The sequence below is a fragment of the Platichthys flesus genome, chromosome 3 (assembly GCF_949316205.1).
Source record: "Platichthys flesus chromosome 3, fPlaFle2.1, whole genome shotgun sequence".
Classification (NCBI taxonomy): domain Eukaryota; kingdom Metazoa; phylum Chordata; class Actinopteri; order Pleuronectiformes; family Pleuronectidae; genus Platichthys; species Platichthys flesus.
In genome coordinates this window covers 19,079,052-19,097,612 of record NC_084947.1, presented here as the reverse complement: position 1 = coordinate 19,097,612, position 18,561 = coordinate 19,079,052, and the positions used below count along the sequence as shown (strand labels likewise).

At 42.2% G+C, this 18,561-nt stretch overlaps 1 protein-coding gene across 1 annotated transcript in view; it reads right to left on the bottom strand.

The window, feature by feature from the left end:
* Nucleotides 1-909: 909 nt before the first annotated feature.
* Nucleotides 910-18,561, bottom strand: part of mvb12bb (multivesicular body subunit 12Bb) — a 40,442-nt gene continuing 22,790 nt past the window's right edge. Inside the window, exons 8-11 of the mRNA XM_062381143.1 lie at nt 18,081-18,139; nt 6,402-6,457; nt 5,417-5,476; nt 910-1,215 (exon numbers count right to left, since the gene is read on the bottom strand). Coding sequence (XP_062237127.1) covers nt 1,174-1,215; nt 5,417-5,476; nt 6,402-6,457; nt 18,081-18,139 — 217 coding nt within the window. The 3' untranslated portion in view covers nt 910-1,173. The remainder of the gene's footprint in view (nt 1,216-5,416; nt 5,477-6,401; nt 6,458-18,080; nt 18,140-18,561) is intronic.

Sequence of the window (18,561 nt, the reverse complement as noted above, 5' to 3'; positions counted from 1 at the left end):
CAGAACAGAGGAGTCAACGCAAACGCTCGTGGAGGGTTGTCATCTGCCGGACGCTTCACTAAACACCTGTGAATATCGCAAGCCATTAGGAATTTTTGGTCAAGGAAAAAAAAAAAGACAGAAAGAATACCTGCACTGTTAGCAGAATCTATAATTCTCAAAACACAGCAGGAAGAGTGCAACTAACAAGACATTAATACATGAATGAGTTTGTAATACTAATTACACCTGCAGACATGTGCAAATGGATCCTGACAAATTAATTTAGTTGCAAATGAGATGAGAAGTGAGAGGAAAGGGATGTTTTGGTGTCCAAGTTTAAATACCTATATCTACCTTTGTATCTAACAGCAAGGAGGATGTTGCAAATAATTTATAATCCTGTCTATAGGATATAAAGTAAATAAAGCTGTTGTTAAAAAAACTTAAATTAATAACGTTTTTCAGCATCCCCCCCCCCCCACCCTTGAAACCAGTGTTACATAGGAGCTGAGACTTACTGTTGTTCTAGTCTTAAAGATCTGACGTGGGTGGGCATCTGGGGTAAAAGGCTCCTGTGTCTCAAAGCTCTGCTCACTCTTGCTGCACGCTGCTCATGATGAACTTTGTGACAGAAAGATGCTTCTGCTGGAAAATGAACGTCAGATGGGCCTGTGTGTGTGTGTGTGTGGGTGTGTGTGTGTGTGATGAGGCTGCGGCTCTGCTCCCTGTTGTCGTCTCTGACTGCAACTCACTGACAGCACAACCCTGTTATTCTGATGTTTAAAGAGCGAGTCACAGTTAACATCCCTTTATCACTTTAACTGTACGGGGATATTCATTATTCTATTTTTAACAATTCTGCTGTGACTTCCTGAGGAAGATAAGACAAAACAAACACATTTACCAGAAGCATTTTAAAGACAGATACAACATTTCTAAAAGTTTAATGTTCAAATTTGTATATTATCAAAAATATTTTAAGAGCTGAATCATTTACATAGAATTCATTAAAACAACAAAAACTTTGTGCAATTATGCATTGACATTTTCAGCTTAAAATTACATTACATACATTTGAGGCGAATCTTGATTTCAAACCTTTCTTCATTTCATTTTGTTTGTTATTTTACAAATAATGAGTACTTGTCCAGTCCCTGTGGCTCTGTCCCCCTCGGAGGCCTGGGAGGAAAGTCACAGGGCGACGCTTTGCTCTGCGCTGAAGTTGTAGTAAAACTGAGGAAGACGAAGAAGAAGAGGAGTCAGAACACATAGATGACTGAAAGCAAATTGTCCAAAACAGAACAGAGGGCATACATTACAAGATATCTGTGCCATTAAATTCAGGCTCACAAAATTAGTAGCATTATATAACCAATTTAACACATTTATAGCAGCTGAACCGTGGATTCAAACTTATTGGTTAAATGTTATCCACGCTATTAAAAGCCACAAGCATAAAATTGGCCTTACAGCACAGTGATTAGTGGGTCAACCAGACCTGAGATTGAGGAAATATAAGGAAACACTGCCCCCCTCCGGAGTGTCAAAGACATGACAGCAGGGCTCCTAACTACCTCAGTTTCTGTCGCATTTGAAGATGGAAAATCGTATTTAAAAGAATGTATTAATCATTTTAGCTCCTCCATGTTGTAGAGATCAAGTCTTGGAAGTCTCAGCCACAGTAGCCTGGAGAGCTCAACACACAGCAACTTAAGGAAACACGTGCAAATTCAGAAAATATCTTCATTAATTTGATACCACATGTGCAGCAACATACAGGCAACACAAAAACACTTCAAATACACACCCAAATACGGAAATGTGGTGCAAGTAGCAAAAACTACACTTGAAGACCGCGGCTGCGTAACCTGTGTTTTTCTTACCCCAGGTGGAGGAAGACCCTGCCTCTAACTGGCCTCTAACCCGAAGTTCAACATTTGTTTTCTGTCTGCTTAAAGAACTTTGGTTTTCAGCTATGTTTCAGTATCTTGTGTTTTGTGGTTTTGCGCGCGTTTTCTGATGTTGCAGTATTTTGAGCTCTCTCTGCCTCTGTTCTCAAACCCCCGGATGTTAAGAATTTCTGATGCCCAAAGTCGGTTTGTCATATTTTTAAAAGTAATATTAAGTTCAAAGGAGTTGCTTTTAGTGCGAATCCAGGCCTATAGGCAACAACATGACAAATCCACTTGAACAATTGTCTCTTTGTTAATTGTGTTCTTCCACCATCAGTTATGCTCACTCAGTCAGTTTTTTAGTCCACCTGCAAATATCTAGCCTCAAGTTATCCAAAAATAAAATATCTATATAAATCCCTGATTTCCATGCATGAAGATAAAGAGATGGTAAACAACCCTGACTTGAGCTAGTGAAAGGGGAAACAGTTGGACCATGCATCCAAGAAAACATTAGCAGTTCAAACAATTTTTTTCATTATTTCATAAAAATCAAATTATAAAAAAATGATAAGAAAGAAAAGGTTCTAGTGGTACTTGTGATTAAATGATTTCTACAATTAAATATTCTAAAAGTAGATAGTTTTGTAACTTTAAGTACTGCTCATTTCAGCAGGTCAGACAGTTGTATTACCACAACACAACACTAGGTGTTGCTGTATGATCACTGAATTAAGTTTCCGAATCTCCATCAGAGGCCACAGAGCCACAATGGCTGACACTGGGTTCTCCCGATCAAAATACCACCTTCCCCGATTTTCATCTAGTTGAGGCGAAGCTTCAAGTTACCCAAAACCTGTCACATATCACAAGCCTGTTAGTTGTGAAGAAATCCAGTCCCTCACCACACTAAAATACAGACTCAACATCTGGCACAGTAAATAAATAAGCTAGTGTGTACGTGTACGTGTGTGTGTGTACTTGTGTGTGTGTGTGCGTGTACTTGTGTGTGTGCGGATGATGGATGGGGGAATGGGGTGTTATCAGGGAGAGCATGTATCAATGTCTGCCAGTTTTACACACAGGCTGACAGGACAGTGACACACTAGAACATGGGCGGCAGTCACCCAGACGAGCCGAGCTTCATTTCCTGTCCCTGCTCCACTGCCAAAAATATGTGACATGTTGTCTTCATTAATTCCACCTCCATTTGGAGCTCTCCCTCTCACACCTCTTGCATACCCCTGTACACCACTGTCCCTCCATCCACACACACACACACACACACACACACACACACACACACACACACACACACACACACACACACACACACACACACACACACACACACACACACACACACACACACACACACACACACACACACACACACACACACACACACACACACACACACACACACACACACACACACACACACACACACACACACACACAGAGAGAGATAACTCCCTAGAAAAACTGAAACCAATCACACATAGGTGCTAATGAAAATCTTGTCATGTCTGCGCACACACACTTCTTTCCACTCTTGCATACTCCCTCTGAAAATCATTAGCCAGCCGCCAACAACAGTTTTCAGCCGAGCAAACTACATAAAGATGTCACTTTAAATCGCTTACTAATTAACACTTAAAAAGACACAAATTAGATATGCGTGGCTAAAAGCAATTATAATATCCGCAAGTTTTGCGAGTCATTTGGGAAATGAAAAGAATGCCTAATTGCTGGAACCAACATCATCCGAGACATGGCTTAAGTGATGCCTGTTAGGAAATGGTCTTATCTACAACTGTGGCTGTGATTACAACAGTTTTCCTCAATTACATGTGCATATGTATAATTCTGGAGAGTGGGTCTCTCTCATGAATCCATATGTATTAATGGGCTCAGAAACCAGGCAATTACATTCTGTGCCGGAAGCACCACTAGTTTCTGAAGAGGGGCAAAAAGGCCCACAGTCAAGTCTGGACAGTGACCTCTTCTGGACAACAGAGGGAGGAATTCACTTCATTTACAAACCTGAGATCCAGTTTCATTCTAGAAACATCTGTTTATGAACCACAATATTGTGAGTTTTTTGGTTTTTACTTTTTTTTCATGAGTCCTTTCAACAGAAGCACAGACACAGAAAAACACAATGGACTTTAAATTGAAGGTTCAAGGCTGGCACAGGAAAACTAGACAAAGAAAATAATGCGGCTCTACAGACATGCATCACTTTATAAAAGAAGAACCTATATTTCCAGTCCTTGCTCTGCAGATATCATCCTAGGATAATAATAAGAGGAGAGAAGTAAAAATAACACAATGGTGAGGGATGTTTCCACTTGGAAACTAATTATCAAGCTAAGCTGTGACTTCATCCTCATCAGCCTGGCCCCACCATTAATCTTGTGCTGTCGTCCACTTCACTAAATCCTATGTGTTACACTATCTCACATTTACTTCATCAGCTCCAGCGCGACTGTAATTAATGATTTCTCATGCCCTTCCCTTCCCTTCCCCAGCTCAGCTCACCATGTGTCCTCCTGCTAATCACACTCTCTGAGAAGAAAGGCAGGAGGAGAGGGAGCGGGAGAGGAAGGAGGAGGAGAAGAAAAAAAAAAAGACAAGAGCATATAGGATGAGCAGCCAGCCTGTCTCCACCCTGGACACACACACACATACAGAGACGCATACACACCATTAATACCTGCGCTGACAATGAGCTTCATTCAGATGACCATATGACAAGATGGCGACTGTGTGATTTGGATAGTATGTGACAGAAGACAGAGGCAGAGTGCAGAACAGACACCCAGTTTGATGAGGGAGTGTTTGCTCTGTAACACATCTCAAACCCAACAGCACCTGTTCTTTTACAGTGGTCTGTCACTTCCTGGCAGTTCTGATACCAAGATACCGTGCTAATGAGAGAGAAGGGGGGTTGTCACTCTCTTTAAAGCATGTGCACGTGCGCGCAGACACACACACACACAAACACGCACTCACACATGCACACACACACGCACACACACCCTTTCTTCCCTCTTGCTCTTTCAAACACATGGGCTCTAAAGAAGGAGCAGCACATACTGTAGATGATTTCCTTCCCACTAATGCCTGCAGGCTACAGTGTTTCATCTGAAATAAAGTCCTGATTTTATTTGCCTCTACATGATCTCCAAAATTTTCACCACTGAAGATGAAGCTGATTGGAAACTTAAAAAGTTAAAAACATTGAGAATCTGAGCAGAGAAGACAAATCGCCTGGAGATCCGCGGCGCTTCGCGAGTTGCTCGATTGAGCTGTTGCACAGAAGAATTGGGGGATAAAAGTCAAGTGTTTTGGAACAGGAGATGAAGCTTTTAAGAGAGAATGGCTGCCTAGTCTGGCCATGCTTTTATTCAATTGGGGCTTAGTGGAGCCAACAGGGCCTCGCTGTCTCAGACACTTAATTACAACCCCAAGACCGTTTGCTTTGCATTCTGGGCCAGCGGCGTCAGCGGCAGCCGAGCGTTACAGCCTCTACTCACTTCCTCCTCGATCTCTGCCAGGGATTTGATCGTAATGCCCATTAAATTGACTTGCTGTATCTGAAATCAAAAGCAGGGAGAGGAGGAAGAAGGAGGAGGGAAAAAAACACACACAAGAAACATGGCGGTTAGGCTCATGGCTAAGTAAGCATGCTTAAAATCTTTAATCCTCTCCCTCTCTATGTCAGTACAAACGGGGCTATAGTGACAACCGCCGCCAGCCAGCCAAATGGACTGCATTGAGCCAGCTCTGCCTGACTGCATGCATTCATCACTCAGTCTGAAGGAAAGGAGAGGAGAGCAGAGGAGAGAGGAGGAGAGGAATGGGAAGGAAAGGTACAGAAAGATAATGAAAGGAAAGAAAAAGAGAGGAATGGAAAAGAAAGGAAAGAAAGGAAAAGGCAAGAAAGGAAAAGAGAAAAGTAGAGAAAAGGTAGAAGAAAGAAAAGGAGAGCAGAGGAATGGAAAGGGGAAAAAGAGAAAGGTATGGAAGGGGAAAGAAAGTAATGGAGAGGAGAGGAAAAGAGAGGGGAGACATGGGAAGGAATGCAGAGGTAAGAGGAGAAGGGGAGAAGGGGAAGGAAAGGACAGGACAGCAAAGGGAAAGAAAGGAAAAGATAGAAATGGAGAGAAGAGAAGAGAAGAGAAGAGAAGCAGAAAGGAAATGAGAGTAAGGATATGAGAGAAAGGAAAGGAAAGGAAAAGAGAGGAAAGTAGAGAAAATGAAAATGAATAAAAGGAATGGATAGGAGAGGAGAGAAAGAGGGAGGACAGAAATGGTAAGGAAAGTAGAGAATCGAGAGGAGAGGGAAGGAGATAAAGGGAAGGAAAGGAAAAGAGAAAAGAAAAAGAGGAAAGTAGAGAAAAGGAAAAAAAAAGAGAGGCATGAAAGGCGTGGCAGCAGGACAAGTAACCATTATCCTTCTCATATTAAAAACTTAATTATGCATCTGTCACCAGTTCCTCAAAGATATTATTTTTTTACCTTTTTGGGGTTGTCATAAAACTTCTCAGAGATCACAAAGGGCACATCATCCAGAGCTGCAAAGACGAGAGGATACACACATTTAATTTGGACTTTTAAACAATAAAAGAAGCACTTTGAGTATTTCTACAAGAGTAAATGTGGGATTATAAAAACAGCAAAGCTATCAGCATCCACTGTCACCCCCTCCGCTCAGACGTCTCCGATCCTTCCGTCTATGGAGAGAAGATGAAAGGTTTTTTTTTTCTATTCTCCGCTTTATTTGAGCACCTCCACTCTCTCCTCCAAACCCAGCCCTTTCCCAACCCTCTTCCAGTTTAATTACTCCTGATTATTCCCGAATTCCGTCTTGTCTGGGAGATGTTCACCTCCGAAACAAAGACACACTCGCACCAGGCACAGAAAAGTGGAAAGAAGAGAGACAAAACATTCACCAGATATCAAATTTGCATGAAAATAAGCCACACTGTTCAACCGGCAAAAAGCGGATTGAAATGAGGACTTGCCAAGAGCGTGGTGGTATAATTAGCATTTGACCAAACAAACGAGCTTCAACAGAGCTATAATTAAGCAGGCCTGTAATTAAGTGTATGCCCTTTATCATAATGATCGTGGTTAAAATGGTGTGATGGCTGCCAGTTGATTATTAATGGTGTAACCCTGTACTGCATGCATCCTGCACTGGAATCAAGGTGTCATGACTGTCAGGCTAGAGAGCAGCCCTTTGTTTATAAAATACATTAGGGTCCAAATTAACACAGGGTGACAGGGGACACAAAGCCCCTCGTTTCCAGGATGAAGGGAAAACTGCAGCTGTTCGGCTTCATTATAAAACTCCCAAATCTGGAAGCACAAAACTTTTGCAGCCGCCGGCTTCGTCGGGAGCCCAGAGAGCCCAAGAGCTTCCAACTGGTGTTCTTTAACCCACAGTCCATCAGAGCTGGCTCAGGAAAGGGAACTCATAAATGTAAGCCTAGGCTGCTCAGGAGTCATCGCTTTGGAGCTGACACTCCTTTTGGTCTTTTCCTGTTCACAGCAATATTTTTAAGTATGAAACTCTAAAATATCATTCACTTTGACACTTTGCTTTCCTCTCTCGGTTACTGCACAGATCCCCGGTTTGGCACTTTCCACACCACTGTAGTACAATGAGAGCTTTGTAATCAAAGCATGACCTTCACCCCCACGGCCACAAGAAAGCTTATTTAGTTTCTTGGCTTCCAGTCGTCTCTGAGTAAAAGTGCAGCAATAACAGGAGTCCACATTGGTCCATGGCGCTTTGAACTCAATTACAACATCAGCATGCTAACATCCTCCCTATAACAATGCAGTAACCATGCTACCAGGAGGATGTTAACAGATTCAATGTTTACCATGTTTGATGATAATAGGCGTTCAAACTAGCTGAAGGCAGAAGTAGTCGTTAGTAGTTGTGGTCGTAATTTAATCTTGTGGACAAACCTTACCTTGGGGCGGCTATGGCTCTCCCATTTTGAGGGCCTTAGTGTCCTTGGGCAAGACACTGAACCCCAAATTGCCCCCGGCGGCTGTGCCGGCAGTATACGATGCATAATAAAGAAATTGCTGCTTATAGATCCATTTTATTAAAGTGTCTGAATTGAAAAGTGCTTTAAGTGGTCATCGTAACCAGAAAAGATCTATATAAACACAGACCATTTACCTCATGACTAATTTGACTAATGATGGCGCTATATGAAAATCAAGGGATCACCAGAGTAATTGATGTTAAGTTCATGACATGAGTGTTTGGAATCCATCCAATACTTGAGATGTACAGTATCTATCTCATAAATCTAGAAATCTCTGTCTGTGGAAAGTATATCTCATTTTATCAGCTTCACACCTGGTACATGCATTGTGATGGTAAATGGTAAATGTTTTTTTATTTATATAGCACTTTTCTAGTCTTGATGACCACTCAAAGCTCTTCACAGTACAGTTCTACATTCACCCATTCACACACACATTCATACAGTGCATCTATTAGCAGCACTTTGTTATTCTATGGGGGGCCAATCAGGGTTCAGCATCTTGCCCAAGGACACTTCGGCATGCAGATGGGTCAGACTGGGGATCGAACTGCCGACCTTCAGGTTGGAGGACGACCACTTTACCCCTCAGCCACAGCCGCCCAGAGTGATGGGCGATGTGGGCACACGATACGTTCAATATTAATACACTTATACAGGTGACCAGTGCTCTGTAGCAGCGGTGGTTGGGACTCAGGAATGTTAGTGACGTCAATCAGAACAAGAGGGCGTTAACAACAATATCAAAGAGACAACTGATTCTCCAGTTCGGGGTTCTGCGTACAATGTTGAGCTTCAATGAACTTTGAATGAGCAGGTGAACAGCTCTTTGTGCAGCAGCTTCAGGGTCCAGAAGCCGGTCTTTACTTGCATACAGGTTTAGAATGGATACTGAACTACTCACTCAAAAACCCCAAATGTCAACCTCATTGGGGGAAAAAAAAGTCAGGTGATCACCAAAGTCATCAGGACTCATCATCTGGGAACCCAGGATGTCTGCACCAGATTTTATAGGAATCAATCCAATAGCTGAAATATTTAATTCATCCAAAAGATGTCCTGTGACACTTACATCCCTGTAGCCGCTTTTGATGAGTGGGTATTTAGAGCAGCAAGGAAGCCAGGCTGACCAGCTAAGCACAATGGCTTGTTGTAGTCATAAAAACAAGTGAATGAACATGCACTGCCGTGTCGCTGGGAGTAGCGACTCCGAGAAGCGGTCGGCAGGGAGAATACGGTTTAATCTACAGCCAGCCACGAGGAACTGAGATTGTAGCCGCTGATGGATCTGCGTTGCACGGACAGATGAATCCACAAGAGCTGAAGGCCAGAGAGTTTCTTTATTGCTCACGGATTACATTTAAAACCAGATCTCACTTTGTATTCCTCCACCATCTATACTGGAGAGGCTATCTTACACCCAGACAAATGGAGAGGCGCGGGAGATGACTTTGTGGGAAGGAATGAACGCTGCAGCGCGGAGAAATCCAAAGGTGCAAAGGGCAAAAATAATGTAAATCCAATCTTCTGACCGGGAATCCCACTTTGAAGCATGTTCGAGGCTCTTAAATGACCAGGCTACAGTCCATTAACTTGTGAGTGTATTACTGTGTGGGGGAACCGGGTACTTATTGGGGCGTTTGGAGTGTATGAGCACAGTCAATATGAAAACATCTGGCAGGAATTTTGGCACAACGACTACATTGATGATGATGGTGATGATGATGGCGGCGGTGAGCACAGAGGTGGCGTTAAGTAAGGAGGACCCTGTGGCTTGAGTGATTGTAGTGTAAAGAACGGAGTCAGCACAGGCCCCGTGTGGATCATTGCCTTATTAATGGCTCCGTCAGGTGCGATGAGCAATGGCTGCATTGTCATCTCCAGCCCCTGGGCACAGATGAATGGCTGTTTCAGGGCGGGAAGGGCTCCCTCGTACGCTGGGCTGAGCACTAATCCCTCACTTTTCCATTGTTGGATGCACTGTCACCCAGGACTTCGGCTGCGCCATACATTGCATCTCCAGGACTCGTACCGACGTGGCCATGTGGACAAGCGTACGTACACAAGCACATAAAGCACACGAGTTGTGCCCCGACACTGACTGATGGGAAAATATGTGCGGGTGATCGAGCGTAACACATATTACCACCACGACTCAAGAGTAACAGTTTGGGAATGTTGATGAACTTTTATTTTACACTTCACTAATTCAGCAGAATTGCATTGATCTCTGTCTGGTGCGATTACTCTGGTGAATCTGTCTCGCACCTGAATTAAGTGAGAAAGTCTCGGCTTGGGCAAAACAATCAGCAAGAGAACATCCATCACAAAAAGGACTGGACTGATTTCTCTTGTTTAGTATCGTATAAAATAAAATAATAAGTAAAGCTGGTCAAAAAGTGGTTGGAACTACATCTGGAATCTGCCATAAAACAATGGGATATTGCCTCCTCTCCCTGTGTATCCAGGCTAGACATTGCAATGCCTTTCCTGTCGGCGTGACTCTCAATTGGAGCCGGATTCTTTATGCAGACCATGAAGGCGCTATTCTAGTTGCAGACCCCGCTCTCTGTCACCTCTGCAGATAATGGTGAGTAGATGAACAGAGAGCTGGAGGAGGACCCCCTATGCCCACTCACAGCCCTTAGCCCCGCTCTGACATGAGAAATAGTGCCCAGGCCTGACAGCATCTCGGAGACATATTGTGGTTTATTTTGTCGCCCGGGCATGCCATCTGTGCCATTCCAATGGAGGGTGTGTGTTCAGGCTGCTGCAAGAGAGAGGGCGCGAGGCTCTGGGTCCCTCAGTAACTCTGCAGCCGCGGCAGGTCATTAGTCAAATTGCCTAATGAGAGAGAATACAAATGGCCCCCTACCCTGACAGGAGGAATTTTGGAGGTGTCAGAGCTCCTGACCCGTGCTATGAGAACAGATGATAGCGAGTTGCTATTTTCAGATTCTTTTAATGACTACGGCTCTATGAAACCCATTCTTTTACTTTTATCTTCTCCCCGCTTTTTCAAACTCTCTAGACAGCTGAGCGGAAAAAAAATAAAAACTTTTTAATATATTAAAAATCTCTCTGGCAAAAGTGGAAGTGTAACTTTTGAATTATTTAAATGTTTACTGTGGAGTCAATTAACATTCTAAAAAGTGAATAAAATTGATGCCAAAATAGATCACGCACTGAAATGATGTTGAGTGCTTCTGATAATCTATTTTTATTTGTTTCTGCCAGCTGCATGCAACTCGTTTCCCCGTCTCACTGTAGCGTACACAAGCTTCTGCGGCAACTCGGCTGACAGCGAGTCAGTTATACTGAAATATTAATTATACCTCAGCCAAATGTTGAAAATGTAAACAAACTTAAATTATGCTTTAAGCTTGGAAAATGCAAGACATCCAGTGGATACACGTCCGTATAGCTTCATACTGCAGGCTCGAAAAATACAAATAATGGTTTATAGAGGGGAAGAAAGAAGAACATGGTGAGTGAAAAGAATTTGCATCATTTTACATAAGCGTGCTGTTTGACCTCAACTAAAATTCGTAGATTTTTTTACCATTTTCAGCGAGGAAAGTTTACTCAGTTTTTTTGTGTATATGTATATATGTATGTGCATATGTAAGTATGAGTGTATGGATAAATGTGTATGTATATATTTGTGTATAGGGAAAAAAATCATGAAAAGAAGAACTGTTTAGTATTATATTAGGATGTGCAACTTTTTGCAAGAATACAAGAGAAATGATTGAAATGCACCGATCATTTTACTTTTACATATAAAACCTTTACTCACCTCTATAACTGGCCTTTACGGTCAGATTTGAACTATTAAGATTATAGTTATATGGTGCCAAATATTTATGTCTTCACTGGCAAATTAAAAATGAACATACTGTTTGAAATAATTAAAACAAAAAAAGCGACACAAAACAAACTGTGCGACCAGAGGGATGCAAAATGGCAAGCTTATGTAGAATGACCCACTTACTTTTCCATCTGTGACAAGCGGTCCTTGAAATCTGGTTGTGGGTAGGGAGCCAGGCGGCAGTCCCAGTCAGGCGCTGGTCCATCAGTCTTCCAGAAAGTGGGCAGAGCCAGAAACACCTACAGTGAGTTGGCCACAAACACCGCTGCATAGCAGTGTATACTGTGTGGAGGCACGTACGTGTGTTATAACTCCTCCAATAATACATAAGTGAAAGTTAGATCGTATTGAGTTTAAATGTAGAACAGGATAATTCAATAAAGTACCAGAATTGCAGGGTCATTTGGTATAATTGTAAAGCCCCTTTATGATGCTATGTACTGGAGAAATACTGGGAGAGCGCTCTTTTGCTGGATGGCTCTCAAGAAATTAAATGGACATTCAGACTTTAATCAGCAACACAGTGTCTTTAAGACATTGCCATGGCACTGACATTGATCCCCAGCTGTGGCTGCTGCTCAACGTGCAGCAGAATGTGTGTATAAATGGGGTACGCCTCTCTGGACAAGTGTAAACGCTGGCAGAGGGCTGACAGTAAATTGCATGTGCCGGATGGGACACAGCAGAAGGCACAATTACACAAATCCCCTCTTAATTAGCAGTTCTGTGGGCAAACTAAACCGTAATGATGCGAGGGATGTGGCGAGCCCCGGAAATCCTAACAAGAAACATTCACCGGCACAGGAGACTGGGTCACATGGTTCCCCTGAAGTCGGGACTGACGCGTGATCTGTTTTGATCAGCGCGGCAGCAGGAGATGATCCCCGTGTTGCCCTGCTCCCCACAACCCCTCGCCCTCGCTGAGCTACTTGCCCTCTGGACTGTGGGTAAAGCAGCAGGCCCTGAGCGGTTGTGGGTGGCGTTATTAAGTTCTCCATGCTCACAGTACCAGGCAATGTAAAGTGGCATCTCACACAGTGAGTAATGAACTGTGCCAGAGTAGAAGCAGGAGGGATGACAGCCAAAGAGGCCTCCTTGGCAGCCACTAACCTGGGCATCCACCAATTTATCATCCCCTAGAACCAATCCACCAATGCTGCGCTGCCATTTGTCATTAATTATGCTAATAAGGACACCATTACTCTCCTGATGAAATGGGCAACTGTTATTAGTATAATGCACTTACAGTTTCATACATATGCATTTGATTATTAGTTTTATTGTGTGTGGAGAAGTGCACTTTAAAAAGAGATAGCTTAAATAAAACTGTTAAGCAAAGAATTTTTCCTGCTACAAAGGAGCCAACCACATTTCTGTCCGAGCTAATTGACTCTTGTGAGATGACAAGGCAACACTTTAATAATCATGCACTATTCCTTGCAACCCTACCATAGAAACGGCCCCATCCATGTAAAACCACTGATGGGTTTGAACTTTTTCACAGCAGACTTTATGGCTCTAAGCAAAGTCTGAGCAGAACTATTTAATATACAGTAGCTTCTGGGAGCCCCAGATGCCCTTTTCTACAACGACTTCATTCCCAGAATCTCATTGTGCTTTCTAAATCACACCACAGTATGTATTAGAAGATCATTAATTACAAACTTAACAAGTCAGCAGAGCCATTAAAAGATCTTTAAGGCATATTTGACCATAAATCTCCTTAAACTATATTTAATGACTGGATTTTTGTGAAATATTTTTTATCAAGTTCTAATTAGATGTGTGATAACAAACCCTGCTGTACACGGGGCAAATGAGGGAGCCGTGACAGGCCCATCCATTGAGGCTGTCCACGTCTGGACACTGAAACTAATGGAGCACTGCTTCTATCTCAGGGATGGATAGAAAGCAATGAGGGATGAGACTCCAGAGTCCAGTCTGGCCTGCAAATGCAAAAGCCTGCTAAAATCCCTTATTTGACTATAATAAAGGTCCGAAAATGCCGGAGGGCCTCAAGACTCCAGTCAAAAAAATCCATTAGGATTTATACAGGATTGATCCTCAAATACTTGGCATCATCACAACGGGATCGATCATGTTTTGCTACAAAAGCCGCCTAGTCATAAAGAATGTTTGACATATCAACAGAATAAATTCCAACGGGATTGTTTTTGAGAAGTTTCTCATCTGTTTGAAGCAAAAAAGCACTTTTGAACTGAGGCGATACACAGACTATACTCAATGAGAAAAAAAAAAGACTTCTTAATCTTCACACTTCACTTTGGTCACAACAGAATGGATCTGTTTAAGATCTGATTTTTGAAAATACATACCAATATTTTCCAGAAAAAAAAACTCGGATAAATACTTAATACACAATCTCCACTTACAACTGTTTTCATAATAAACTTTGACTCCAGATCAGAAAATAATTACGAGTATATTTTCCTACTACATTACATTCATGATTTATCCAGACATTATATCATATACTTTATATTATCTTTATGACACTAATATTAATTATCCTATAACATAGAATTGTCTTGACAGCATGCTGGTGTGGTTTCAATCCAATGCTTTGATCCAGTTCTGTAGTAAGTTTGCCATAAAACACTGAAGCTACCCTGCTATGTCAATATGGGAAATGCACAAATAGCTCAAACCTAAACCTGAATTAAAGCTAATTTGAATAATATATGATATAATATACAAGACGTCAAATTATAAAATGAAATTCAGCACTGCTTTATATAATTAGTTTCTGGGATTAGTAAACACATTTAGCTCTTACTCATATGTGTTTGTGTGTGTGTGTGTGTACATTAGGTGTAAATACTTTTCTTCTGCCGAAGCTCTCTCTCGTGCTCTGCTTTGCCTTTTGCTGACCAGGGGTATTAAGGAGCAAAATCTGGGTTTTAAGAGCGTTCCTTTCATGTCTTGATGTAAGCTTTGGCATTATTTCAGACATCAAGATCGGTTTCATAGAAATCCCATTCCATCTAAAGTAAAAGCTCGGCAGTAAATCTGCCCATACCTCCCCCATAACACTTCCATAAATGATTCATTCAGCTCAGTTTAGCTGATGCAAAACAGAATGTTAGTGAGTTGTGGATGGAGCCCGAGCTGCAAGTGTAGGACCAACCCGGCTGCTTAGTAATTTCATCAATCTCTGGGAGAGAGAGCGAGCGCGAGAGAGAAAGAGGAGAACGGCGTACACTAATAATAACTTCTGTGTCACTATCCAGAGGTTGTGTTTTTTAATCCCTCAGCCTAAAGAATTGTGTTATTCTAAAATATAACCCCGGCGGTAAAAGCGTTTGCGATCCATCATGGTTTGAGATAAGAGCCGGTTGATCTCCTCCCTCTGTATAGCCTTGCCCAGAACTACACGGGGCGATAAGATGGAACTTTTGTTTGAAACCTGATGAGAACCCTCTTAATGAAAGTGCTGCGCCAAAAATAATCTTTTTTCTCCATGTTAGTCAATCAAGAAATGGTGTAGTTGGGGGGAAAAAGAGGAGAAAGAAAGTAATTTTGCATAATCAGTGAGCACCATCTGGAACAATTAACCAAATTCCACAGAACTCAGAGGATCAGTCATATTGGCTTATTAAAGATCCAGAATTATACAAGTAATAAATCCTTGGAAAAACGAAGCGTACCCCTGCCTGTCACGACTATTTTAACTTCAAATACAGTGGAATACTTGATAAGGCTGAAAAGAGGAGATTAATATATGCAAATTATGTCGAGCATTTAAAAGCCCCCCCAACAACTGTCTCCTTTTTTTTCGGTCTCTTATTACAGGGCTTTATGTTTTATTCATACACCAACTCACCTGTCATTTCATAAGCTATAATATTATGAGGGTATTATTAAACAGCATAAAGTACAGCTTTAATTGGAAAGCTCCATTGCATTTTCCAATTATTTGCAGCAAATTAAAAGCAGATGCACATAGTTTAATAAGAATTCTAATATTGTTTCCTGAAAATCAAAAATCACTGTCATCCTGCCAAGATATTTTGCAAACCCAAGTTAATTTTGAGCCTCCTATTTTTTTCTCCTTCCTCCTCCTCCTCCTCTGAAGGATGAACTGTCTGGTGTCTGTTAATTGAAGTTCCCCTAATGGATAGGGAAATAATTGCTCTCCATATTACGTTAGATCAGGGCCAATGTCAGGATGTATTTTTGATTAATGCGATAGATATGTAAATGTATTGCTTTTTATTACGTTTACCTTTTTATCAGGTGGATGGCTGCTGAATACTATATGTTGTTCTGTGGGTAATGAAGCGACACCGCAGCGCAACTGACTGAACCATCACATAGGTTTATTTTACAGATATAGACTTTTTTTTCTCCAGCACTGTTACATATATTTCTATGAAAGATATGCAACATATGACACATTTCACAAAATGCAAATTTAATTACCTTTAAAACATCCTGCTTTTTCTGTCAATGTATGAATAATGGACCTAATTGGCAAAGGGACTTGGCGTGGATCAAAGCAACACCAGTGAAGAAAAGCAAAAGGTTGGCGCTGCTATGAAAACTTGATAACTTTTCAAATGAGCTTGAACTGTCAAGTCAAAGAGGGCAGCAAAATAAATGTGAATTAGTTTTTAATATTCTGGTAATAAATGTCAAAGCGCCTGCACATCACAGCTGTACATGATGTGACTGCAGATGACAGATTTCCCAGACATGTTACCTCTCCTCCCCTCAGCTTGCTCTTTTTTTTGTGTTGGGGTTTTTGTTTTGTTGGGAAGTGACGGAGGGTTTAATCAAGAAAGCAGGCAATTCATCAATCCTAAAGAAGGCGCCTGTACAACCCTGACAGAGCGCACATGGTTTTAGACCAACTCGAACCTGGCCAGCTGTCAGCCCACACACACATACTCACACACACACACACACACACACACATGCACACCCGGGCGCCCACGCACCCACATACACACACACCCGAGCTACCACCACGGTAACAATTAACACAAATAGGCTGTCGGCTACGACCTCACACTTGGTCTGCAGGCTATCACATTGCTAATGAAGGGAAGTTGCGTTCTCTCACATTCACAGTGTGATGCTGTGAGCCTGACGAGTACACGGTCGCAAGCAATAAAGCAAGAAGCATCTCAGACAAACGCCATTAATCCTCTTTCCTTTAAAATCTCAACCACTCATGAGGAGACACATAAAAGAAGGAGGAAGAGGAAGCGCGTGCACCTGCAGAGGACAGTTTTTCTGCAGATAAATGATGACCGTTGGCAGCGCTCTGTACAGTATGTGCATGTGCTTCACTGTCACTCAAATCCCGTCCCAGTGGAGGAAATCGCACACCAAATGCCACAAACCATTCAGCTGTGTGTTAATGTCTGCTCCTTCAGGGCTACACTCTGCACACTTGTCTGGACTAACTTCTAATGACCGTCATACCAACACAGTGATGTATTCATCTTTGTTTAGTCAATTATGTTCTATTTCTTTCAAATTAATTTAAAGCATCCAAAATAAAACTCCTTAATATCTGTACATTTCAGCAGCTGTTTAAAACTAGACTTGTATTAAAAAGGGTTGGGTGTAAAGTGGCCAGAGCCTGGGCGTGCCTCTCTCTACTGGAGCAGCAGGAGGAATCCTCACCACATGGTGTCTCTCTCCAGCTGGATAAAAACCTGCCTGCCTTGTTCACCTCGTGTGAATCTCACGCTCTTTTAAGGCTGGAGCGTCTCAGCCGGCTCCGACTCCGTGGCTCTGAGGCTGTCATAGCCGAGCTCTGCTTCCTAACGAATTAGCCCTTTTTCTGTTTTAGTCATGGGGCATTGTGCAGTAGTTGAGTTTGTCCTTGACAAAGAGAAGAGCATTCGTCCAGTGCATGCACGGTACACATGTAAGTATGGCATGTGATGGATGGTCTTTGACAGCTGTTAAATGTTCTCTTGAGTGTAAAGCCGAGCTCCACTGGGAAGGCACGTTGGCTCAGATAAGCAAAGCTCTGTGCAGTATCCATCAGTGAGGAGATGTAGACAGAGAGCGTTTGTAGATCAAGTAGCAGAGAAGCTTCTTTTATGTACAGGTGGAGACGAGACTGTTTGTAGATGCAGCATTGGAAGCACGAGTATTTAACTCTTTCTCCAAAATCACAGCTTCAGTAAGATCTTAGTTTTACAATGTAACGTATGTTGGATTCCGCTGATCGTCTACTGTGACTTTCATGAATGCATTTAAAGTGTGGGACCTCTTTACCCGTCTTGGTGTTGCTCCCACTTCTCTGCAGCTCACATTCTGGCCTTCTCGGGGTTCTACTGCAGAAAAAAAAAAAAGTTCAGTCAACTGATTCATACAATTGTATTGACAATCGTTATGAAAACACCCAATATGCATGAAAATGTTGTATTTAAGAACACTTTCAGTTTATACCAAGAGAAGTTTTTCAGACATTAAAATTTAAGCATGGCACCCTCCCCTACACAAAAGACTTCTGCTCTGTCTACAGGCAAAGCAGAGCGCTGAAATACCCGGCTGAAAAGGGAAGAGGAGAAATATGGTAAAAGTTAAACCGTGCCTCAGCCTGTGCCCAGGGGCTCGAACAGACCTTTAACAGGAGGTTCGGAGCAGGATCTTGTTAATTCTGGAGGAACTGAGAGATTCCATTATTCAAGGGAAGTCTTTTTATTTTTTTTCCACCATTCATGGCCTTGTATTACAGAAAACAGCACAGAATGCA